The sequence below is a fragment of the Lepisosteus platostomus genome, chromosome 11 (genome assembly GCF_059453375.1).
Source record: "Lepisosteus platostomus isolate fLepPlt1 chromosome 11, fLepPlt1.hap1, whole genome shotgun sequence".
Lineage (NCBI taxonomy): Eukaryota > Metazoa > Chordata > Actinopteri > Semionotiformes > Lepisosteidae > Lepisosteus > Lepisosteus platostomus.
In genome coordinates this window covers 30,103,005-30,130,271 of record NC_142621.1, presented here as the reverse complement: position 1 = coordinate 30,130,271, position 27,267 = coordinate 30,103,005, and the positions used below count along the sequence as shown (strand labels likewise).

General features: G+C 42.0%; 1 protein-coding gene across 2 annotated transcripts in view; it reads left to right on the top strand.

Moving 5' to 3' along the window:
• Positions 1–27,267, top strand: part of xpr1a (xenotropic and polytropic retrovirus receptor 1a) — a 146,408-nt gene that overhangs the window by 22,074 nt on the left and 97,067 nt on the right. For both annotated transcript variants that reach the window (XM_088599078.1, XM_088599077.1), the window contains exon 3: positions 17,153–17,204. In XM_088599078.1, coding sequence (XP_088455204.1) covers positions 17,165–17,204 — 40 coding nt within the window. In that variant the 5' untranslated portion in view covers positions 17,153–17,164. The remainder of the gene's footprint in view (positions 1–17,152; positions 17,205–27,267) is intronic.

Here is a 27,267-nt window from a genome sequence, read left to right as displayed (position 1 = left end):
CCATCATGTAGTCTGAGACTTTGCAGTTCCACATGCATGTCTCCTCGCCGGGGCACTCACTCGCTCCCTGCTGTCTCCTGGCTCTGCCAGTTGGCGGTCGGAGCTAGCGAAGAGGATCTCAAGTTCCATTTTGTTCTATGAATTATAGACAAAGAAGTGGATGTCTGCATGTTTCCCCATCACAATATTTAACCTCCAGCTTTCCGCTCTCATCACTCCTCCTGCGTGCCTGTGGGAGCAGAGTGGGAGCCGGGGGGGGGGAATATCTCAGCGGCCTGCAGAAAGCCGAGCCGAAGGAGGGTTTCCTTACAAAAACCCTTAGCGTGCTCCCGCTTAGCTCAGTCAGCCATCCCGCTTAGCCTGACTCAAGTCTCACTCGTCTGAGCCCTGTTCTCACGCCAGCATCACTCCATTCATTTTCTAGTCGCTTTTTCCAGTTCTGGCTTACGGGGGGGGGGAGTTTACCCTAGCAACAGGCGCAAGGCAGGGTACAACCCAGTCCATTGCAGGGCACACACATAGAAACACACACTCGCAGGGCCAGTTTTCCCAGAAGACGATTCACCTACCAGTATGTCTGTGGGAGGAAACCAGAGCACCCAGGGGAAACCCACATGAACACAGGGAGAACATGCAAACTCCTCACAGATAGCACCCCAGGTCCCAGCACTAGGAGTCAGTAACACTAAGCACAGGGCTACCATGCTGCCCTCATTCTGACATGGAAAAATGATTGAATTATTACTGGCCTTGTATTTGTTCCAAACATTCCCAGTATGTGTATGTACACAATGTGTGTGCAGTTTTAAGATTTTTGTTGTGTGTAATAATTCTCCCTGGACTAGGTGCCTCAGGCGTTTTGAACTTGGTCCTTGTAGTGGCAGGGTCCAGCTGATTTTTTTCTTTTTAATAATAGTCGTTCTACCCGGTTTCAGGTTTCGGCCTCGTTAAGATTTCAGACGCTACGACTGTTTCTTGGCCATAGTGCTTTTCGCGCTGAGTTGGATGTGAGGAATGGATGTTATAATAAATGAATGAGTTCACATAATTTAATAAAGCAATTAAAGACAATTTTGATGTTGTCTGGTACCTGCCAAGCCACAAGACTATAATTATTGTAATGACTGCAGCTTATTCACAATTTTGTAAGTGTTTGTGAACCCAAGGCTTGCCGAAAACACAATGTAGGTACGTACACTCGAACAGCCTCATCCATTAGTTGGTGTTGTGATGCGAAATGGTTCTCATTTTTTGAAGGCAAAAATTACACAAAAAAGAGATTCAATGCCAAACAAAGCCAGAGCTTTGAAATCTGATGCCATAATGTACAGTTAATGGTGAATAATATACTGTATATATACACCAGGGGTCTCCCACACCAACTTATTTTTCATTGTAGCTGAGTATTTTATTTGAATGAATCCATAACTGGATCAAACAAGTTTTTTTAGGTGGAACTTTTGCATGTTTTTTTCGGATTTGCTTATGAAACGCAATACTTAAAAGGCAACCACATACATTGCTTAGGAACTGTCAATCAAATAGCCCACGTTAGACCTACAGTACAGTTCATTCTATTAAGGGGTCCGGTTGTTTGAATTGGACGCTCAGTTGGAAAAAAGCCCAGCAGGTGTGTGTTTTCTCAGGATAAGGATTGGGAATCCCTGCTACAGTATATACAGTGATTATCATAAGCAAGGACCTGTGACCTCTTCCAGGTTCATGAACTGCTGTTTCTTGCACCAGCTGTACTGCTGAAGCAGAGAAGCATTTTTTAACTATTGAATATCTCTGTACACATTTACAAAGCAGTCGTAGCAAGCCGGTTTTGGCTTGCTTAAGAGTCTGTACCCTGTCAAATCTGGAGTGGCACTTTCTACAGGGCAGTGGGCATCTGTTTCCCTGGTGTGTTTGCAATGCATGGAGAGAAGCAGCTGTGAAACCCTATTCATTACTATGAAGGGCATAGAAGTGGATTTTATATTTGGTTGCAAAACCTCAGTTTCCTAAGTGACCTGTGTTCATTTAAGCCATGTGTTTATCAGTAACTTTATTCTTGGCGTGGGTTAATCAATCCAGCTGGAATCTTTATAGGGTGATAATCTTATGTGCGTGTATTTCCCTTGCAGGAATGTTATGAATATGTTTGGTTCTTCTGAAGCACTTAGTTATGCAGCATCTGTATTTTCAAGCATGTGATCCAGTGTGTGCAGGTTTAGCAATTAAAGGGAGAGAATCTTGGGTTTTATAATTTGATTGCATGTTAATTGAATCTGATTGTAGACCTGTATGATGCCGGGGCGCCGTAGAGGAATATATACAGTAGGAGGTGTGGATCTCTGTGAAGCCCAGCTGTCAGTGTGTGAGGGCTAGCCTCTCGTGTACTAGGGGACGTGGTTTTTCCTTTGTGCGCTCTGTGACAATGGTGTCCTGGGTAAAAGGGAGGGGTGGAAAGGGGCACTGTTTCTGTTTTGACAAAAATGACCCGCGTACACAATACGTACGGTATTGTTAGTGCACGAATTGGGGGAGGAAAATGGGAATGGGAAATGCAGCTAAAACAATCTGGCCCAGAGAGCTATTGCTGGTCCATTGATGGAATGGTGACGAGAGCACCGACTGGCCTGTTTCCAAGCAGCTGCCACCCCCCCTGAACATGATTTCTCTTTGTGATAGATTTATAGAGCTCTCTACATTCATTTCCCACTGATGGGACTGAAATACAAGTATTTGTACGCATCATAAGATGAAGGAGCTCTTTAAAATTGATATATGGATAAAAGGTGTTAATTAGGGATGACTGTAACTGTTCTGGCTCTGTAGCTTTCACATGCCTTTGTAGCCGAGAGGATGCAAAAGACAGACAACCGAAAAGTCATTTGACTTAAGTATTAACAAGGAAGAGTGTGCCCTTAAAAAAAAAAATGGCGCACAAAACTGCCCTTTATCTGACTCTTCAGATTTTAGACCCGTGCACAACATTTTTAAAGATTTTTCCAGACAGGGGTTTTTACACGAAGAGTAAAATACGATGCTGGGCGAAGTGTTTGTACGGTTGAACAGACATTTCTATGGATGTATGCAATCCTGAACCAAAACAATAACATGTCCGAAATGACGTCGGACAGGAGGGCACCTCAGTAACTATAGTGGGGGCCTGTGCACAAGAAAAAGAAAATTGGGACCGAGAATTGTGCAAAGGGGGTATAGGGGCTTGTTTGATATATGACGACAGGTGGATTGGGAATGAAGAAACAGCAGTGATGTAGAGCCCTGCAGGTTGGGGGTTGAGGGCAGAATATTGTCCACTACGCCTGTAACATGGCGTCAGTTGGACGAGCTCATTTTGTGTTAGGAGAATTTATTTGTTTCCATAACTAAAGAAACGGCCCCGCTGAAGTTTCCTCCATCGTAGCTGTTAATTCCAAGGCCTGGGAAGCAGCCTGCTGGAAGCAGAGGGCTGTTCTCCACCCTGTCTTTAGTGACCGAGTCAGCGGCTCTTTTCTGAGACGGACAGAGCTCTGTGAGGTGTGGTGGTCGTCTCTAAACAACCAGATGACCATCTGGCCCCACCTGAGTAATGGTAGCTGTGTGCAGAGGAGGCTAGCCAGTAATTTATCAGCTCTCTTAAGGGTTTTTTTGTTGCCGTTGGTTTGTTTTCTATGTCTATTTTAAGGCTTGGCAGTGGTAGTATACTTGTTTCTTTTAGAAATATGATTAGAAGCTGCCTGCATTTTCCAAGTGCAGCCGTTATCTAGCCTATGTGTTTATTTAGCGGTGATAGTGTCATAAAGGAGCCTAGCTTACCACTGTCTCCATTCCAAAGACAGTCCTACTGTGAGGCACCACAAGGCCTATTTATTTTGTGGTGAACGAAATCAGGTATTTAAATAACCGGCAGCAAAGTTATGTTAACCTCTTATCATACATTTTGTGTGAGCAAGTCAACTATCAAGAAAACATGATAGAGCACCTTTGTCTGCGAGCATGAAAAAGTAACTCACTTTCACTTCTGCAGGTCTTCCATCTTTTTCTGTGCAGCTAATGAAAGAAGGCCTTGATTGGGAAGACTCAAGTAATGGTGCTGCCTGAAGTTATAAATTTGAATTTGTTTATATCCCTAGACAACACTGCCATTCTGTACCGAGGCTCTTGAGATCTGTGAGAAGTATTTAATAGACTTCCTGGCAGGACGACGGCCTAAATTTAATCTGGTTTTGTGTAAGTGTGAACTTGTGCTTCAGCCTTTTATTTTTGCTACGGTATCAGACAGCCCATTTCACAGACCATTGTCTGTATCAGACAGCCCATTTAACTACCCGAATAGCAAAGAGATCATCCCGCTGAATATAAACATCCATATTATTAGAAACATTCTGATCAGTGAGTCTGGAATGTTATCCGAATATACAGTTCAGTGTACGTCCTCAGTATATTGTTTGTTGAGTGTATCAAATCTGTGAGGAATACCTTCAGATGTCAGTGCATTCTGTGGTCCTTATGTATGCAAAATATTTTTTGAGTTCAGTTCTTTCACCTGGAGTGCTTATGCTCCTACTTTTTTTATTCTTCTTCTTTGCAAAGCTGTAATAGTTCAATAACACCCCGTTAATGGTGCTGCAGTATGATCCTGTAAGTGAAGACCACTGTGTGGTCCTATTGCACCTCCACACTACGTTTGTATTGCTGCCAACTCTTTGTCTCTGAGATGTTGATTAGGTGGAAGACGTTGATCTTTTATTTTGGTATTTCTGTGCACAGTCCAGACTTTTCAGCTGTGTTGGGGACAGATTCACCTCATCGGACTTTGGCAGCTTGGCAGCGTTATTTCTAGAGGAGAGTGCATACGGTATTTTTATGTTACTTGTACAGTACGTCAGCAGAACCAGTCTCTGATTCAAAAAGCTGCTCTGTCATTTTTTGCAGTATTCCTTCCTGTTCCAGAGCTTGACATTTTTCTTTCTCTCCATTCAGGCTGCTAGAGTAGAGTTTTTTAATGTCCGTGTACAAGACCTTATAAATGACTTTCGTTAGCATTTGATTTAATGTTCGACTATTGTACAGCATGGAAACTGAAAAGGATACCAGCTATGGACTGATACTGTAAATGCTGAATTCCAGGGGGAAACCAGTTTAAGGTCTAGCATTAGTGCTGTTTATGACTGGATTAGCATCACAGTTTTCATTCCGTTCAAGCAATTTTATCTAATTAGCAGCACTATACTGCTGAATTTGTTGATCAATAGCATGAAGAAGGTGACGAGGGAGGTAACACTCTCCCAGTTCATGTGAAGAAATAAGAGATGATTCAGGCACCTGTTGTTCTGGCATTTTATGGCTCAATAGTGACTTTGTGTTCTTTGCTATCACAAGGAGCTTGCCAGGTAATGCCCGCTATAAATGCTGTGCCCTTTATTTGATTTACAAAATGTAACGTTAGACCCTTTTCTCAGGAAACCACACAACTCTGATAAATCAAGCTTTCTCTTTATTGCAATGAACCAAGGAGGACAGACGAAGGTAGCAGGTTTACTTTGTCTCTAACTTACTTCCCTTAGAACAGCAGTAGGCTTTTATTCTTGAAGATGAGCAAAATGTTCATACAAAAACATACATTTGTGCTTGGTCAGTAGCAGTTTGGTACCATATAAGATGTAAACAAGGTCAGTAAGTTAGGTAGTTAGGTCAGCCTTGGGCAATTAACCAAGACTTTAATCAGCTAAGACCCTATTCCTTCCATATTGCTAAATCAGACATAGGATACATGAGTTACACCTCCACTCAAGAGATCTGGAAGAAACCTGGCCAGCCAGGTTCTTGAGGGCCTAAGTGTTAACTGAAAATATGCTTCACTTTATTGATTACTGAGTAAGAGGGATGAAATGTATCTTGTTGGATTGAGCACGTCATTCAACATCTGTAATGCCCATCTGTGTTTTAATCCAGGTCTGGAGTGTTTTTTCCCATTTTTCAGATGTCTGAAACGACAAAATGTGAGGGAGCTGTGGTTTGACTTGTAAATGCCACAGATACAATCTCAAGTTTTTGTTTTGCCCAAATACTAAAAAGATGAAGGAGAGGATGCCACAGTGTTGCGCAATCGAGCTTTCAGATTGCTGATACAGGAAGACTGTCAGCTTACAGAAGTGCAGGAAACATGTGGAATGCGATATGACAGGCAAAAACAAAATCTTCACTAGACACATCTTCATTATACACCTTCTGCTTTTCAAAAGGTCTGTGTACATCTTCCAAAAAGCACCAGTTACTTGTGATTCTGGTTCCTTCTTTACAAAGTAGCTATCGATTTGCTTGTACTCTCCCTCTGTCCGGGTCTGTTTTGGATGGGTTACAGATGTGCACACAGGTCTCGCTTCAGCTGTTGCGTCCATCTTGTCAGGATGGAATGAATGTGAATTACTCCGCTCTGCTTCCTCTCTCTGATGGCACGTCCGCTCCGCTATCCATAGACAGTGTAGCGGCTTGTCAGCTGTGTTCCGAGCACCGACTGGAGAGAGACAAAAGTGGAGGAATGAGGAGATGGAATGGAAATGATTAATGAGATGTAATGACCATTTTGAGGAAGAAAAGGCTTAGAAATCTTAGAAGGTCTTTAGAAAGTTTAAATATCTTAGTCTGTTTCTTCATAGCATCTCGGCTCTGATGAGGATGTATAGCATATAGGTCCTGTCTTATCAAGACATTTAAATATATATCATACATAGAGGTTTTGGTGAAGAATGAACACGTGAATGTTGAAATGTGTATATTTGGACATTTCATATTAAGTTTTAATAGAATGACGTTTCTGCTTCTGCTTCAGCTATTTCTGCTGTCAAGACAGCAGTCCTCAGATGCTGTGATGCTACAGCCTGTAATATTGTAGATCACCTTGGTCCTCAGTTCTGCGGCCTATGTCTAATAAAGCTGGCCTAATCTATACTTAATGTGCTTAAATAATTGGGCTCAGGTGGGGTGAAAATAAACTGATCCTGTGGTCCCTGATCCATCTGCCAGATCCGTGTCTTATGCATTTCTCAACTGGGAGTAATTTTTGACAGACATTTCGAGTAGCTGGATTAGAGTTTAGCAAGCAGAATCAACAATATTACAGTGGAATCATTAGCCAGGCAGAGTGAGTTGCGTGTTGTTACCGCATCACTTCAGCAGGCAATTAGCTGAACCCGCTGACGTGCAGAACAGAGGAGATCAGACTGTCTGCTTACTGTCCTGAAAACCCATGTGGAGCAGCATTGAGGTGTGCAGCCTCTCTTCGATCTGCCTCTTCTTCAGAGTGAAAAAGATTGTTACAGTTGTTAAAAGCAATACACATTCTGAACTGTTAACCCACCAGGTTTAAATTCCCTGTATTGGAACTTTAGTGTTACTGTATGTATGCACCATGAGCTCTGAAGTGAGCTGCAGTTCATTCCTTGCCATCGCTCAGAAAAACTAGCTTTCACTCCTCAAGAGCTGATGCGAAGACCTTGACTGAAAATCATTTCCCATTCCTCTTCAGTGTTTTAGAATGGGTTTGTTGTTCTGGATACTGTGGGAGTTCGGAAATGGAACCGAACGCCCAACTAACCTTGAGTTTTCGTGGAAACCCATTGCTGATGCTGATTACTTTCTGAGAGTCACACTTGATATTTTATGAATGATTAATAAGCACGTGGGAAATGAGGAACTTCACAATGGAAATTTGCCATCCCTTGGATGTTTTTACCTCGCGAATCGGAAAAGACAGTTCAGGAGGGGGAAGTATTTTGAGTGGAAATAATTATACCTCAGCTGATTTAAAAGTCCCCATTTGCAAGTTCTTGACTCACTGTTGCCAGGTATGATTCAGGCAAGCAGTAGTAAAGATTAGAGACTAGTCTCTTGGCCTTACTGAGCACTGGCCCAGCGTTTGTCCTTTCCAGAGATGTCCACAGTCCCGGAGATTTAGTGGTTACTCTGTTTTCCAAAGCCTTGGACAAAACAGCCGATTGATCTAACATTGAAACCGAGCGCACAGGTGATTTCTACAAGAGTCCTGGTATTTTGTCCTTATAAGATGGCGCTCAGTGATCACTAGTGCAGCAGCAGGTGCCGAAAGGATGAACCTTGCTGGTGAAGAAAAATGATGTGATTCCCTTTGCAAACTGTGGGTGTCTGCCTCAGGAGGACCCTTGACTGATTATCCCAGGGGTGTCTGTGCCCAGCACTCTTTTACACTGATTGTTTAAGCTAGTGATGGCTGGCTTTAGTACTCAAGTGCGCCACAGGGTTGCTGGCTTTTGTCTCATCTGTGCTCTCAGTGTGTTAGTTAAACTTTGATGAACTGGCCTTTTATTTGCCCAGGTCTTTAACAATTGAGGAGTTAAATCTTATCAGAAAGCCTACTGGTCTGTGTAGCACAAGGGCAAGGTTTGACTGTGAGTGCTATCTGCCCTGGAGTGTCAGAATGAGCTGTAACAGCTACATTCTTATACTGTATGTAGGTGATTATGCACTAATGCTGGTCACTGCGCATTAATTCGAAGGCAGCGAGGAGGACTCGCTGTTTCTTTATGAACTGTAATTAAAGAAAAATAGACATTCGTTTGTCATTCATTAATGTAACATTAATTATTAAAATAATTAGAGAAGTAAATGATGTAAGTGGAATTGAGGTCATTATTCAGAAATGTTTATGACCTCCACACCCCTATTAAGATGTTGTTGTCGTTTCTGGCATTGGGATTGTATTACGATGGATATAATCGCCGATTATTTCAAGAAATGTCTACAGTATTTCTGTGGCCCATGTGTGATTTGAAGAAGAAGAGGAGTTGGAAACGAGAGGAGGTTAATCATTCCCTGTGCTTGATATTCTTTGTCAGTACTTGGTGGCTTATTTGTTAGTTAAAAAGGAAATTTCAAAACTGTAAAAGTAAACATTTTGTAAAAGACAGTTAAAAAAAGCTTTTCTAATCTGTTTCTTAATACATTTACCACTGTGTTGTTGCGCTGTATTTAATGACCTTCAGTAAATGTTCATTTATTTTGAACAGGCCTGCCTTCTTACTCATGTTTAATTTTGAATTGTTCGATCTTCAAATAAATTTGTCAGTTAATAAATTAAGTGCCATTTCTGAAGCTTAAATGATCATCTTATGAGCTCTGTATCCCTGTATTGCAGAGTCATCCTCCTCATTAGAGCATAAGAACGGTTACCAACTAGAGGAGGTCATGAACCATCTTGCCTGCTTAGTAGTTAATATCTCATCTGAGGATATCATCCATCCTTTCATCCATTACCTTTCTTCTGTTCCCAGTCGAAGCCAGGGTAACAGCTTCAATAACAATAACAATAATAACAACAATAACAGTAACAATAATAACAACAATAATAATAATAATAATAATAATAATAATAATAATAATTGCTTACACTTATATAGCGCTTTTCTGGACACTCCACTCAAAGCGCTTTACAGGTAATGGGGACTCCCCTCCACCACCACCAATGTGCAGCCCCACCTGGATGATGCGATGGCAGCCATAGTGTGCCAGAACGCTCACCACACATCAGCTGGTTCTGTTTGCCCTGCCTTGTGGGGGTTTGTGTCCAGTGAGGGGAAGCTCACCGATGTCTCTCTCTCTCTGCTCTCGGGTGGAGTCTTTGCCAAAGATGGTCGTGGATGGTGGAAATCTGACACACAGTTCAATTCTCTGACTGTGCTCTTTCTGTGCTCGTCCTCATGTGTCTAAACAGGCCCTTTGGATTTGCTGATATTTTATGAGGATTAAAAAGATTTTAGGGAGGATATCTGTGTGTGGTCTGGATATATCTCCTTGACAGTGTTACTAACCCCTACACTTCCGCCTTTAATTCACAGTCCAGAGCCGTATGCTAAAGGACATATCGGAACGCTAATCCACTGCGCTACAGAGAAGACGGAACAAAGTTCATGCTGCTTTCTCGTAAACGACTGTAGCTGCTCCCGCTATCAGACGAAGGCAGACCTGTTATTCGCATGCCTAGTGCAGAGGAAACCCATTGCCCAGCATAGTCTGGTGCATAAGCAAATGCAGAATATTATCTGATATCTGTCTAGAAGTGTGCATTAACAGATAACAAGTGGCACACTACACCCCCCCCAACTCTTCCAATCTAGTGTTTCCTATCGCAAGACCGGGAGACGATGTCTCTGAGCACTCTGCATACAAATGCTGTGGTCAGGTGTTCGCCCTGTAAAAAAAAAAACTCTGACCTTTTATTAATCAGCTTCAGGTGTTAAGTCTTTGTTTCGAACAGATTTTATTACCTCACAGATAAGCCTCTGGAGGCATGAGTTGTAGTGTCGTAACTCATCTTGTTGTTTTTAACTAGTCACATAGTCTTTATTGTGATTTTTATTGCTTTTATAAACTCCAGTGCTTCGTAAAAAAGCTTAGAAGTTCACATCGAGGAAACATAAAGCCAAAGGAAATGTTTACATCTCGTGTTTTTACCCATTGGTGAATTGTACTCTGAACTACAGCTCTCCAGCCCCGATCCTGGAGAGCCCTGGTCCAGCAGGTTTAATAGGTACAGTCGCCTTTAAATCATCAGCCTCTAAAGGCTGGGAACAATTTAACTAGGGGCAATGAAACAGGCGGTATAGTGAGATAAATAAATTAGAGATCATGTGGACCGGAGGACAAAATGATGTTAAAAAAAAACCCATGAAAAACCCCACTGAAAATCTGGAGCTTCAGCAAATCTGAAATCTGGGAAATCGCTCATCGGCAGTGTCCCGGACCCGGGTGGGAGGGAGGGAGGGAGATCGAGGCTTCTGCGGGGGCGGCGCAAGCGATCCATCGCGCTGTCACTTGTACAGCCGAGTCACTTGTCTGCGCGGTTTGAGCTCCGTTCTCCAGGGGGAAAAACGCCATAAAAGAGCTGATCTGATTGAAACCCCAAGGCTGATACTAGAAGATCAAACATCGGAGTCAGATTCCTAGTCCTGGGCTATGAATTCTATTTCTATAAAAGAAAGCAAAATGTAGTCTGTCTGGCTTCTCAAGGTTTTGTTTGACAAAACTGTTCACATGTTTTTCTTTGGTTAGACCTTTGCGTGCTACAGAAGAACACTTATTTACACTGCCATCATTTCCCATCTAGAATATCTTCTTCTGTGCTCGGAAACACTTTTCGGACTGATTGCCGAAAGAGCTCGTTTATGTATTTCGCTGGTTTTGTATTTATTGGACAACCAATTTAGCTGCATTGTTTTGTCATGTGTCCTGACTTGGAACACATTTGCCTCATCTTCCAGACCACCAACCTTTGATTTCACATCAAAGATTATTTCTTTTACTTCCTAGGGACAAAGGACGGGACTATCATAGGATTCCAGTGGGTTTAAATAAAAGTTTTGTGGTTGGGGAAAATGTAGTATTGATCAGGATCTAGGGGAGCACCTTGTGTGTTCTGAGCTCTCTTGTGACCTTGTGTGAAGGCAAGGACACAGGTCAGCTCTCTTAAAAGAATACCTTGCATTGTACACTGCATTTAGTCATTTATAATAGTATATGAAAGGATTCAAGACAGATTTATCGGTCGGATCAGTGAGGGTGTAAACCAGTTGATTAAACAAACACGTTTTGATTTGGAATGAGCACACATACTTTGTAGAAAATGGAGTGGTCAAAGAACATCCATGCACACAGTTTTATTTGCACTGCTAATATGTGAGGATGATTGGAAAATTACCATTCTGATGTAGAATGTAGAAAATGTAGAAATGCATGAAAACTACTAGAGTCATTTCATGTTATAATCACTTGTAGTTCCATGGAGGGCATACAGAGTCATACAGGGTAAATTCTGTCTATTTTACAAGTAGCCCACAACAGATATTGAAAATTGTAAAAATCCAGCCTCAGGCTTCCATTATGTTTACTGTATGACACTAGAGAAGACAACCAAGAAAAGGCATGAACGTGTGTTAAAGGAGTTTGTTGGAGTCATGGGTTTTCTAGAAGGATGGTGCGGGATTTGTCTCTTGTGTCATACCCAGTCCCTGACTGTATATACTCAGGGGAAAAGCAAGGCCAGCCTTTTACCAGAACAGTCCGAATTGAGTCTTCCCCTGAGATCATGTTGGATAGTGAAGAGGGAAACTTTGAAGAGAAAGGTACTGCCACTGTTGTGCTGCTCCCCAGTTTAAAATGCATCTCCAGTGTCTGTGAATGTCATCCATTTTCCATGTGTCGTTTTGATACTAGCCTTGAAATCAAGATAAGACGTAAGACCTATTTATCAGATGTAACCAACGCTGACACATTGTTTGCTAAAGGGGGCCCCTGTACAATTCATGAAGAAGCTTGAGTTTTCAGCCCTTAAATATCACACTTCAATTAGTCTAACTGACCAAAGTTTTTACTTCATATTTTTTACTTAAATGTGTTCTTTTTGTGGATCACTATACTTCTGACTTACTAATGTATTTACATAACAGAATAAAGCGTACTTCTTTGCCTGTGGTCAGCCAATGTGCGAAGGTTTACTGGAGAAAAACTAATTTTGATGGCAGTTGCAAACAAACTCAAATGTCTGCCTTTATTTCAGGATTTCTGTAATCATTAATTGCAGTTATGCAGTGCTGTTCACCCCAAAGTGGATTACATGTTGGGGAGAACCCACCCCAGGTCCAGAGGGTAGTGTGTCAAATACTAGTCCCCTATTTAATATAGTGTCAGACTTTCCCCTGTCACTCTTTAGCTCAGTTTAAGATGCTCTCTCTGACCATACAGCAATTTGTGCAGCAGCTGAGTGATTTTGTCAAGTTGCTTGTGCGCGCAGCGTGTTCACGGTGGCCACCCAAGCCATTTCCAGTCCACTCCTGTGGCTCCCAAACTGACACTTGGAACAGGGCCCTGGAGTACAGAACAATGCAGAATTTCAAGGACATTTCAGCCCCCCCAAAAACGAGTCTGAAGGATAAAAATTCACAACTGAAAGAGATCAGAGAGATGTTCTGCTCTTTTGCTGTAGTATTACTGGTTTGTATCAGCTGGAAAGACATGACAGTGATGAAGAGCAAGCAGGGGGCCCAGCCTGGATAGCAGCAGCCTGTCTGTTTAGAGTAAGATGTAGCTGCTGCTGCTGGAGACTGGCACACATGCTTCAGGCGGTCCTTCTCTGTGCTCCTGCAGAGAGGGCATCTGCTTGTTCCTGCCTGGCCCCGTTTCTAACTGCTGGAGGTCGGGCGTTTTAAGAAACCTTGACAGAAGTCTGCTCGGCCCTGTAAAGTATAGCAACATGCATTGATGTATTACCGTGTCGTTGCAGGTGTGAATCGCCAAGCCGTCAGCTGCTTTAGTTTAGACTCTATAAAATATCGATCGGGCACACACCAAATGTAAGGTCGGTGGAGATCTCAAATGGATTAAACTGTAATACAGTGGGACTCTAATCCATCGAGAAAGTGAAGTGTGCGGTATTTGTGTAGCTCATTTCTGAACAGGGATTGCAGAGCTATTTTGTGTCCTTTCAACTGATAGGGAAGAGTGAAATGCCTGTGGTACGCGGCTTTTGAGTTGCGCCAGGCTGAGAGAAAAGCACTTTTAATGGCTACTTCACACTTCAGGAAACAAAAGGGACCTCAGAAGAATCAATATAAGCGCCCTTAAGACCAAAAAAAAGGTGATGGGATCACAGACGTCAAAGTCATTTAATGTTCTTACGTCCCACGCTGAAAGGTTGGTGCTCAAAGACCCCCCCCCCCTCTTAAATAAGCAGTATTGTCATGGCAGCGTGTCTTACCCACTGGAGGAAGCCCAAGACTGAAAGCAGTCCAGCACAGCTCTCAGTCTGGTTCCACTGCTTTCTGCTCATCTCTCGGCTCAGGCTCCAGTGCTAAAGGCATGCAGCCACCTGGGCTGTCTGAGGAATAATGTTCTGAGTGAAGTCTCCCTAGATCTCATCAGGGGGAGGGCTCTTTGTGGGTCTGGTGCACAGTGCTCATTATCTCCGAGTTGCTTTTCATTACTGCTCTAGTTCCAGGGCACAGACCCTGGGGTTGGATTTTTTTTTTAGATTCATCTCCATGCACAAGCCTTCTTGTTTTCAGTCTGTGGAACCTCTTGAGGGAGACTGGTCTGTCTGTTTTTTTTATTTTTTGATGGAACTCCTCTGGATCCTTGCTTGTAGATGTAATGCGTATTGTTTTATTTTTTTCGCTAGACTATATTTTCTGGTTGCAAAAGTCCGTTAAATTTCACTCTCGTGCAGTAACAGGGCATCCCTTCGCCAGAGCTGTCTTCCATTCTTCCACTTGGTTCACGGGAGTCGACATGAAATCAAATATAAAATATTAAAAAAAAGTGAAGGGTAATACAGGGAGTTAATCGCAACTTTGTAACATAGCAGTTTGATCTCATTGAGGTCTCGCTCATACAGCCTGCAGGCGTTTATGTAAGTCATTATCCGGTGCTAGATACTGTATTTTCAGTCAGCTTATCTTGAGTAGATGTTCATAGGCATGTTTGAAGTTTAAAGAGTATTGAATGTGTTTAGCTTCTGCACTCATCATTACATTTATAGTTTCTGCAAGAACCTCAAGCTTGTGGAGACCTGAAGTTGGCAGTGCAATATCAGGTCTCTTTCTTTGTGGTAGAAACCAAGTGTTGGGTTTTAATTCAAGTTGCCTTTCCATTTTCTTTCATAAACCTGTTTCCAGTTTCTAGTCCACCTGCAATCGGCATTTATTTTACAAAATGTCCAAACTTTAAATAAATAAAAATATAACGATTTCCTCATCAACCTTTTGTTATAACCATATGAAAAAGGCAATTACCACCATCGTCAGTTTTAACATTTCTTATTGCTTCGATAAAATGGTTGCAAATCACAGTTACAGATTTCAGTTTATACCATTAAATTGTCCTGTCAACCCTTGTACCCCCAGAATACTCCATCAATAGATAAGTTCCCATCGTTTTTTTGTACATTCCTTTGATTAATTAATTATATTATATTGATTATACTAATTATTATATTAATTCAAAATATAAAATAGGAAGAAAAGTGGGAAAACAAAGAATTTATTCTGGCCCTGAGAGCTGAGTGGAAAAAACGGTCTTCGCTGGCACTTTGGTTTTGTTACACTTGTTTTGTGTTCAGTTCTTTCTCTGTGATGTCACAAGGTTAATTATCGTAATGACTTTGCGGCACTAATAAAATTACGCTGTTCTTTCAATTATGAAGTGACACCAGAGATTAATCTGCAGTTCTGTACTGGAAATTCAGATTTTCCTTTTTCTTTTTTCTACCACCATCTAGGTCATATTTTTTTTTCAAAATCTGGGGATGTTAATAATTGCAGTCTACCCCAGTTTCCGTTTTTTTTGTTTTGTGCTAGTAATGTGGTTTGAGAATGAGAATCAGTCTCGGGTTGTCCTGAAGATCTAAAAAGACATCCAGCTATAGGAATCACACTCACTTGAAGAAGGCTCCACAGCCAAAACGTGGTGTCTCTTTCCTTTTCCTTTCAGCTTGGAATAAACCTTTACCTGTTCCTATCCAGCTATGGAGCCCTTTTGGAACTGCATTCATGGAGTTCTGACTTCAGTTATGTATGTGCAGTCTTAACACAAAGTCTGCTTTCAGTAGCTGTAGGTTTTTGGCCAGGCAGGGTGGTATCTTTATAAACCCCCAGGCATGCATAGGCCATTTCCGCCTGGAAGGATGTTCCCTTAAAAATCTTGCATTATCCTTAAAAGTATAGACAGCACAGGCCTGACTCAGGACTTGAATTCCAGGTAAATGCAGAGCTTTTCTCAATTTGAGCCCGTTCTTATTAACACTAATCCCTCGGCTTAACAGTCCAATGGGAGTGAAGGGCTGTCCATTATTGTTGAAAGTCTGTTATGAATGATGTTTTCAGGCCCCCCAAAAACACTTTTGCGCGATAATTTTTTTAAATATATATATAGTGTATATGCTTTCTGGATCTTTTGACTTATTAACAATTGCAATCAACATAATTGAAAATCGAAAATGTTTATGTGCCTTTTGATCATGAATATACAGCCCTTTTATTTAATGTGCCATAAATATACTGTATGCCATTTTCTAAAGCCTACAGGATACCATTGATATTCCTCAATTTAAGCCTTTGTAGTATTTGTTCTTGCATTTAATTGTTATTGTGGGGAAAGTCTACCACAGCTGATTTTACAATATTTTGTATAAATTCACAGTCTATTAAAGTGAAGTCCTTTAAACTGAGGGTTTAAAGAACTTAGTTTCTGAATCCCGAGCCTATCATTCTGTTTAAAGATTTAAGGTCCAGTCTTGAGGCCGATTCTGTGCTCTCTGTTTTTAGAAGACAGTTTCTCTGTGGTCTTTCCTCATTTATGTGGAGGACCGGAAACATATTCACATTCTTTCTGAAATAATAAAGGAGGAATATGTTCTTTTTCTTACCATGTGATTTAATTTTCAGAGGACGCCTTAAGGAAAACAAATGTATCTTGTTGATTTCTGAACTGGTGTATTCCTCACAGTGAGTGAGATTTTTTTCCCCATTCACTGTCTATTTTTACACACACTATAATCGCCTGACTGTTCTGGAATATTAATTGTATCACACCCAGGATGTGGCTGTTCCATAATTTCTCTTTATTGGTTTTCTTTTTGTATGGGTGTTAAATTAGCTGATCTTTGCAAACCAAACCCAGTAAATGTCGGTGCCAAAAAAGGCTTTTGCAGTTTTTACCACAAAACATAAATATTCATTATCTTAAAAGTTTTGGTGAAATGAGACACTCTCCTCAGCTGAAAGGTTCAGTTATTGACTGATCTAGTCTTACCTTTTCATATAGTATTAGCATCACATGAACCTACTGTATTGGGATCAATCTGAATTTCTTCAATTTACACATTACACATTTACATTGTAATGCAGTGCATTTCTGTGATTTGAAAATCCAATTTTATCCTGCTTTTTTATTATTATAAATCCAAGTTAAGCACCTTGGATAAAGTCATCAAATATTGACACCATAAAAGATGCAGTTTGAGCTGTGAGCTGGACAATCCGGTCTTTCTGCCCTGGTTGGCGTCTTGTGGTTGTCCTGTCCAAAGCTTTTTTTCTGTCCAGCACCATAACCCAGATATCCGTTTGGTGTTTTGCAGGCTTTCAAGGAGATGCTGTATGCAGCTCAGGACCAGGCCCCATCCATAGAAGGTAAGGAAATGCCCTGTGGCAGGTCAACAACAAGCCATGCAGCCCATCCCCGAAATAAACCAGGGCTATATATAGGGAAATCGCTGAGATCCAGCCACTTTTGGGACAGCCCAACACACGAGCCTTTATTGCTGTAGCTGCCAGGAAATTTCACTGGTTGCTGAGACAAGGGCTGGGGCTATAATTAATGTGAAGTGTCACTCCTCACCAATGCGTTTCCTTGAACAAGCTTTAATCTTGTGCCTCTTTGCCATGCTGGGGAGGGAAAGAAGCAACAAAAAAGGTCTTGAAATCCATTGTCCAGCTGTTTGGGCCTTGGGAGACTGATCCCACAGTTTTTAGCATTTTTGCTTGCTTAGATTTGTCATGATGGGACTCTGTTAATGTTCCTGTTGATTCTGACTGAATTCTTAGATAATAAAGGTGTGGAACAGTTTCATGGGCTCATCTCACACTGGAGACCTTCTGATGGATTAAATCAGAGAAATGCATGCTGGTGCGGTCCTGCTAATGTTGTTTTGGGGCTGAAGGAAGCTATGCTTTCTCACAGAGCAGTGAGATGCATCTGGTATGAATAGTGAAGTCGGCTTCTTGCAGGAAAGGTCACATGCAGCGGCTCGTGTCAGGCAAATGTCTTTTCCAGACAGCGGTTCGTGTGTGCGTGCGTGTGTGTGTGTGAGTGGAGCGACGCAGGTTATTTAAAAGCACTGTTCCCATGAGATACAAAGTTGGTCATCCCCTTTGTTTCCATTTTCTGATTCTGCGTTGAGGAAAAAATAAGAAAAATATGCAAGAAAGCCCACTTTTCTGAAGCAGCCGAGCCCAGTCACCTGCTGCCTGCTTCTGAGCCACTGACCCAGCCCACGTGTCTTAAGGGTGTTTGCAAGATGGTTATAGTGGAGTACATTCGGCACTGATCGTCAAGCTCAGCTCAGTCGAAAGCCCGCACGCTGGAAATTGACCCTGATCACCAAGGCTGGAGGCAATTGAATGAAATCCTGCAGCAAAGTCTGGATCTCGGCTGGGTGAATCATGTTGACAGCTCCTGATGAAGTGTCCTAAGTGGTCTCTGGAGCTACAGAATGGGGGAGCATGGGATCTGGGTGACTTGGGTTTCCCAGTGCTACAGGTGGTGGAGCTTTCATGTCTGAATCGGTACTGTTTGATCTGGACTTACTTGGGTGCTGTTTGAACCTGGTGGAACAGCACCATACTCTCCTAGACCCATATGCTTTGAGAGAAATTCTGAAGATTAGGATAATGATTATAGCATATTTGTTGTTTTAAATGCCCTCATTTCGTAATCCTTACCCACAAAAGTAAAGAAGTTAATAATGGTAGCTTGGAGCTCACGGCAAAGCTCTCTTGACAGAGCTTGTCAATGAATTAATAACTTTAAGAATTTATGAGAACAGGTCATGGTTCTGACCTTTAAGCTTTTAAGCCTTGTTCTGTAGGCAGAGCTGGACTTTTCTGTTTGTGGAAAATTGTTGTTTTGTTTCCGTGTAGCTAAGTGGAAAGTGCTTAATCATCACTGGACATGCAGACCTGCACATACATCATAGTGAAAGGATTTGCATGTCTGAGAGATAAAATATACTTTATGAGGAAGGATTCTGGATTTCCACAGCCTGCAGAAACACTGTAATTTGAATTCTTGCTCTAGACTTTGAAATACATACCGACAAGCCTGTAAAGCTTGTGTGCACAGAGTTGCCTGTGTCTCGTGTTAGGCTTAAACTTTACCCATGACATTAATGCATGGAGCTCTGCAGTGCATTTTGTGCTACGTTTCCAGTGCATGCAAGCTGACGGTTTAATTTCTCGCTTCTGTTTTCATAATTTCTTCTGTCCTCTCAAGCTGCTGAGAGATAACAGCAAAGCACATTGTAGAATGCAATTAGTAGGCGTCTGGAAAAAAAACGAATTAACGATATTAAGAGGGACAAAACAGGCAAATATGAAAAACAGCTCTTTTATATATCCTTATATTAACATCATGGTCTGTCCAGGCGTGATGCTGAGTGAATCTGAATGTGTTTAGATTGGGGAACTGATTCCCTGCTCTGTGAGCATTTGTCTTAGCCTGTCACCTGAAATACAGCAAAGAGCACCAAAGTGGGAGGCTACATCATCAAGTGCAAAGCTTTGCCTCCCCCCATAATGAAATACCGAAGAACATTGATCTTTCTTATCATTGATACAGTATATAAACAAATAAAGTGGAATCGCCGATAAACTTGTTCACCAATAAGATGAATATTGGATCAGCGATATTAGTGATTCAATAAAATGAGTAATATGTTCTTTTCTAACTTGGGCAGAAGGTTTCCTTTTGTTTCTCTGGGCGTCTGGTTTACAATCCCTGCCTTACAGCGTGTCCTACAATAACATGTTGTGTTGCAAAGGTTTGCCGTCATGATGAATGTTCTATTATTACAGCGTTTCGTCCCATTGGTACGATATTCAGAAACAAACTTGTGCCAGGAGGGGTGTTCTTAAGGGTGAAAATAAATAAAAAGAGGTTTACGGTGTCTCACAAAAAGCCTGTCAAGGAAAAGATCCATTATTTTCATAACCTGTGTTTAACAGATGATGTGCTATTTCCATGCAGCCTGTGCCAACTGTAGCAATTTATTTTAAAAACAGCTTTTTACTTTGTGACAGCGGTTATTATTAGTGTTTATCTGTCAGGTGCAAAAAAAACTCCAATCTGGAATTGAGTCGCCTCGGCGCACTCAGATAGGATGTGGGGTGAGGGGTATCTGGGGTGATACGGGCTGAGCTCACAGGTGGGCTATAGGATTTGAAAAGATGCCTTCTGAACCACCCACTGTTTATAATGCAGAAATGAAAAGCTGAGGTCTGATATTGTTGAACTAGGATTATCCTTTATAAAACTGTAAATAGAACAACCATTAGACATTGGTGAGACGCATAGTTTTTTCGCCCGGCGAGTTGCAACACGTATTTGTATAAGCATTTAAAATTTAAAACCTAGTCATTAGGAGATTTCTTCTTCATAGTGTAATAATAGCTTATTTTTTCCGAGGGTTAGTTAGCATTGCAGTGGGTGTGGCTGTGTGATAGAGCTACTGTACCTTCACCCTGATTAAACTGTTTTTGTTCCTGCTGAGGCTGCAGTCAAAGCCGTCTGCCACTGCAACGCTTGTGGCTTCCCTGTAGTCCAGGCGTCCTGTTCGGGATGAGGTCAGATTCGCCGCTGCATCCGGGAAGACTCACGGGGATCTCTGGTGTTCAGCACAACATTCCCTGTTTTGAGCGACAGCGCGGGCTAGCCTCTTGCTGCTTGAGGGTTCAGATTGCCAGACCATAAATGCAGGTGTTTCAGCTGACTAGACAGATGAGTGATTGTAGGAAGGTTGATGGGCCGTTCATCATTGTCAGCTTAGTGACTCACGTCAGGCAGCAGCTCATGATGCTGACAATGTGTGGCTGAAGAGTTTTTAATTTAGTCGTTTCTAAAATTTACCACTTTCTGCATTTACATTTCTGATGTTTTTTCAATGTGCTAATATGCTTTTGTTTTTATCTAGTGTAAGAAAGCTTATTCTAACCTATAGATGCTCCAGTTCTCCTGGACCACAGTTTTTATTGGTCTCTTTAAAATGTAAGGTAAATGTAAAATGTAAGCTGATAATTAGTCAGTTTTTAGAGCTGAGATGCAATGAAAATACAGAAATTTAAAAAATATGTATAATCCAGGTGGATACAACAAGTTAGCCAGCTTGGAACAGGGTGAACATATTGTAGACTGGCTTCAAACCACATGGCCCAGATAGAGACATGCAATTCACTGTGTGTCACTCAGTCAAACAAGGGACTGTGGAAGTGTGGAACTAGCTATCCAACCGTGCTGTTAAAGCTGATACTCTGGGATCTTTCAAGAAACAGCTGGATGTGATAAATTAGCTACTGAATGGAACCTTTCTTATGTTGTTCTGTAATTTCTAAAAAAATGTAGGCTTATCTTTTTATTAACTGAAAGGCTGGATGTTGTGTAAAAGGGGATGTCAGAAACCTTAAAGTAGCACAACTGAACTCGGGTTCTTAGTGAAATTACTACTAAGAGGGGTAACTTAATTTTCTCTACTTAAGTAACATCTTGAATATACATTTCATATACAGTAAATAATGATTTTTATACCTGTAGAATTTCTTTCTGCGGTTATTTTCCGATAAACTTCTGTTTCACCTGGTTTAAGAAGTCATGGATGTTGTGCAACAGCTGGTGCTTAGATAAGGCGTTAGGTGTTTCTTTGGGACTAGTCTGTATCGAGTCGTGCTGTAGAACAAATGATCTCTTTTACATAGAGTAGGTATCTTGTTCTCATGCTTGCACACAGAGTAAATGTCTGAGACATTTTTTTGTAAACATCTTCACCATGGTCTCCTTATCACATCCTAGCTGTGCTTTATATAAATTGTGCTTGACAGCACCTACAAATCTTCCAACCTTATGCTGACAAAGCAACCAGCTCGTCTCTTGTTTGTGAGCTGCGTCCCCTCGCTGTGCACGACAACCTTCAATTCTTTGAAGTCTGCTCAGCTGGGAGAGACTTGAAGGCCAGAAAGCACGACCAGCAGGGGCGAGTTGGATTACTATAGGTGCATTCTGATCGCCCTTTTCCTGATGTGCAGTAGAGACAAACACACGCATGCAGACGTGCGTCTCAACAGCTTGTGGCTGCTACTGTACGCTGTAATCTCTTGTCAGACACAGTTGAGTTAATGTGATGATTTTATTCATCATCCCCAATGAGGGAGTAATTATGTGGATAGCTGGAGTAAATCGGGAGGGTTTTATGACTGCCAGCGAACGGTTTGGATTTAAATTCTGTAGATATCCCCATGCCCCAGGGAGGCAATTTACTGCGTTATGGCAGCTCCTCACACTGACCTTCTTGCTGATGCAGCTGTGGAATTTCACCGCCAATGGGGGATCATTTGTTCAAAGACTCGGGCTAGTTCTCCGTACACCAGATCGGCAGTTTCCAGACCCCTCCCCTCGTCTCGGGGAAAAGTCCGAGACGGGTTATTGGAGAAAGGACAGAAACATCCATCAGTCTAGCTCTCTCTATTTGCTGCCAGTTAATCGAAAGAGGTCAGGGTATCCCGAGAAGATCAGAAGGTTCCAGACGAGAATTAAGTCTCCCCCTAACCTTTTAGGTAAAGAAGTGCTTTCTGTTAAATGCACTCCCAGGGAGTTTCCCTTTGTCCTCTGGTTCATGTTTCCCTGTTCGTGCTGAAGAAGTCCACTGTGCTGACTTTGTCAATATCACCTGCAGCCAGCAGCCATGTCACCCTGCAACTCACAACTGGCAACCCACTGAAGCTAAGCAGGTGTGAGCCTGGTCAGTACCTGGATGGGAGACCTCCTGGGAAAAACTAAGGTTGCTGCTGGAAGAGGTGTTAGTGTGGGGCCAGCAGGGGGCGCTCACCCTGTGGTCCATGTGGGTCCTAATGCCCCAGTGTAGTGACAGGGACACTGTACTGTAAAATGATGTACTGTAAAATTCGGATGAGACGTAAAACCGAGGTCCTGACTCTCTGTGGTCATTAAAAATCCCAGGGTGTTTCTCGAAAAGAGTAGGGGTGTAACCCAGGTGTCCTGGCCAAATTTCCCATTGGCCCTTACCATTCGTGGCCTCCTAATAATCCCCCTCTATGAATTGGCTTCATTACTCTGTTCTTCTCCCTGATGTGTGGTGAGCGTTCTGGCGCACTATGGCTGCCGTCGCATCATCCAGGTGGATGCTGCACATTGGTGGTGGTGGAGGTGGAGTCCCCATTACCTGTAAAGTGGAGTGTCCAGAAAAGCGCTATATAAGTGTAAGCAATTATTATTATTATTATTGTCTCTGTTCAAGACTTGAAACATTCAGTTTTGTTCTATTTTTCGGCAGCAGGATTCTTTTACATCCTGCAGTGCATCTGGTTGCTGTTCTCTGGACTTTTTAATGACCAAATATTCAAAACTGAAATCAATGTGTCAATGTAGCTTTCTAGCATAACGTATAACAGAAATCTTAATGGCGTGTCTTCAACAGAGTGGCTTTTTTCTTGATATACTATCTTTTTCTTTTTTTGTTGAGTGTGTAAGATTATGGAACAAGCTACCCGGCGATTGTGGAAGGTATTTTGGATTTGCTCAAGAAAAAGCTGGGTGAGATCTTGGATCAATTACTTACTGACTTGCATGCGTTGTTGATGTGAGCTTTGTGTAGCTTTTCTGTACAGTAAGTGATATAGCAGTTCTATGCGTGTTTCACACATAGCATCCCGGTATGCTGCACAAACAAAGCAAGGTAACGTTAATAATGAAAATTGAGGTGATTTGAAATTCATTTGTTTTTTTATTTTAGGAAAAGATCTTGAATTATTAGAAGATTGTTATTTCCCACGAATGTGTTTAAATTTAGCACATTTGATTTTTTTTCATAATACATGCATCTGTTGCTGTATTTGTTAGCACATTTTTTAGCACACGTACAATGCTAACGCATGGACTGTATAAAGTGTTAAAATCAAACTTGGATATGCCAATTCATCTAGTTCATACAATTTTCTAATTAATTGGCTAGAAGCAGATTTACGGTACTGCCTGTGGAAAAGGTGAAATGAGATAAAGGCAGAGAAGGAAAAACACTGGAGATATGAATCTTCTTTAATAACTTCACTGAAGAAATATCATGACCACATCCACTCTAATTACATCACACTCAATTGCTTTCAGTCTCAAGTGATATGTAACTTCATCTAAATCCTCAGACTGGGCTTTTTAGTTTGAAAACTATGCTGCAAAATGCCCTTTTAATTAATGTGGAATGGAAGAAACAGTCAGGCACTGTGCACCTTATATGCGGCTGTTCACATTCTCGGGGAATTAAGTTACGTTGTTATTGGAAGAGATTCTCTCATCCTAGCGTTAATCCCACATCAGCAGGGTCTGCTTGTCGGGGGGGAGAACAAAGTAATGTAGCCAATTCGTAGAGGGGGATTATTAGGAGGCATGGGAAATTTGGCGAGGACGCCGGGGTTACACCCCTACTCTTCTCGAGAAACAACCTGGGATTTTTAATGACAGGACCTTGGTTTTACGTCTCATCCGAAAGACGGCGCTTGTTTACAGTATAGTGTCCCCATCACTATACTGGGGCATTAGGACCCACATGGACCACAGGGTGAGCGCCCCCTACTGGCCTCACTAACACCTCTTCCAGCAGCAACCTTAGTTTTTCCCAGGAGGTCTCCCATCCAGGTACTGACCAGGCTCACACCTGCTGAGCTTCAGTGGGTTGCCAGTTGTAAGTTGCAGGGTGACATGGCTGCTGGCGACCGTTATTGGAAGAGATTAAAAATGGTAAATAGTGGGGAATAAACTCAGAAGGACACAGCCTGGGTAGGCTTTCCAGCTCTCTGCTCCAGACTTGAGTGGCCAGTTACACAAGTAGTGAATTTTGCAATCACTTGCAGTTACAGTGGCAATTGGCTTTGGGGTACAAACCTGTATTTTCCTCGATCACTTGCTTTTTGTTATGTTTATTGTGGTTTTTTTAAAAATCATTTTATGATTTTGCATTATACCTCCGGAAGCTGCGTACTCTACATGCTCATCACCCCACCTCCAGAAGGCTTGGACTTCAAGCAAGTGTATCAGCTGCTGTCTGGCCCCTTGGACCTGTGCTAGGGCGGTCCCCCTAATCCTGTTCTTATTGCCACACACACTGCTTTTTTAGTCACATTGAACTGAATTTACCACAGTACAGTTGCGAATATGGTGGTGATTGAAGCACATAATGTTCTCGCTTCAGCTAAGTGAGGTTTTCTAGCTCAGGTTTCCCTCAAACAGCTCAAGTACTGGGCACTGCTGGTGGGCTGGAGGGCTGCTCTTCTTCCGCTTGAACTGTGCAGGAAACCGTGAGGTCCTTGCTGAGACCGAGCTGTCACTGCTTTCTGGACTGGACTGGGGTGTGCCGGTGAGGTGTTCCAGTAAGTGGTTTAAAGGCACGTTAGTCAGTTTCGTAGGGAAGCTCCAGTCTTTCCTGGTCACAACAGCGAAGCCTTCTGGACAGGCAACCTACAGTAGATCTCCTTCCTCTGCCATTCAAAAAGGAGGGGAAGCAGCGTCAGTTTCACTGAATAGACACAAATAAAATACGGTATTATATTTGAATTGTTAGTCATATATAATTTCTTAATCTGTTAGCATTGTCTTAAGATTTTTGGATTTAGGGAGCTTTTTTAAACTGATTTTTGAAACTGTGGTATGAATCTACATGTGGTATGAATCTACGTCCCATACATGGGGAGATGCTGGAATAATAATAATAATAATAATAATAATAATAATAATAATAATAATAATAAAGAAACCTGTTCAGGGTTAGAATGTTCATTTAGTATCTCTCCAATCGCCCTGGTGGGTGACTGAATGGAGCTGATGATAACGAAAGACCGGTTTACTTAACTCAGATGGTGATTGACTGTGGATCCTCTTTTATTTGGAACTGCACACAACAATTTGGCTGAAACTGCATGGTGACCTGTGGCGTGTGTAAGAAAATGCACAGTTCTCTGTTGCGCAGACATTCACCTAGGCCGCAGATGTGTCAAAATGGAGCACATTGCTGTGTTGTCTTCTAGCAGAACACTCTGGTAGCCTGTGTCCTCCCCCGGGCGTTGGCAGGGAGACCGATTGATTCCGCTGCGGGATCACACTCTTCCCTTCCCATCAACGGAGAGTTTATTGCACCACAGCAAGGGGGCAGTCCTGTTTGATCAGTACAGTGTACTGTACTGTCTCCACCTCACAGAAAACACACCGAACCACTTGCGTTCTGTCTTTTTTTTTCCAATTGTGTTTCTTATGGCGAAGGCATCTAACTTGCTTAGGAGTTGCTCTCATAACCTGGCTATGAGACACACTTCTCAAGACCTACAGTGCTGCGGAAGCATGTGTAGCCTGCTCGCAGAGAACTCGTCGGAAACAAGAAGGTCTCTGGAATATTCCACAGCTGTCTCTCCCCTCCTTGTGCAAATGCCATTAACCCTTCTCAGCTCCTCCTCACACTGGCTCAGGGTATCCCAGGAGTCGTGGCCTTTAAAGTTTAATGGAGGAAATCAATAAAAGGGAAAAGCAATTGTGGTGTCTCTCTCCAGGTTCAGGGTTGAAGCCCAGCATAGAGGAAATTTCAACAGTGTCCATAATTCAGTGAACAGCAGCTGTATAGTGGAAGAAACTGCTGCTTTCCACAGGGGCAATATTGCTCCTGAAGCTGGATCCAGACAAAAAGATGTATAAAAAAAGTCTGTCGTTTTCAAGGTGTTCTTTGTCTTCATTTTCTTTCCTTGTTGGTGATCTTTCCATTTTCAAATCACACACTCTCTGTACATACAGTGTGTGTATTGGTATTGTCCGTTTCTAACGGTGCAATAGGTGCCTTTAGTTTTTTAGCTATGTTGTACGAAATCAAATTCGGTCAACACTGGTGCATAGAATAACGAATTCACCTGTCTGGCTAAATGCTAGAAATTTTATTTTGGTAACACGTTACGTAATTTAAGGGTTTTTTGGGTTTGGAAGAAGGCGTAGAGATGTGTTCAAAGTCCAGTACAGTGAGTAGTGTCAGGGTCTAGATTTCAAGCTGACCAATTTTTCCATCAATTTAAAGAGAGGAAAAAAAATATTCATCAGGTAATATTGTAATGGGGAGCCAAATGCAGTTTCTTTCATGAAGGGAACAGAGTGCTCTATTCTTTTAAGAGGAAATATAAGCGAAAATTGATGTACGACGTACATAGTAGTGAACCTGAGCACTTAGTACACAGTTATGTATCTCAATAATTAATGCCCATTCACTTTGGTGACCATTGCTCCCTAGAACTGGTAAAATAAGATCCACAGATTAAATGAATTATATCAACCAAGTAAACGGGATGTTCTGGGTTAAACCTTCCTTATTTGCACCTGCTCATCCTGTGAGGCCTCTTTTTGTTTGCCTCAGAATTGCAGAGGTATCTCAGCTGCATGTGTAAGCTG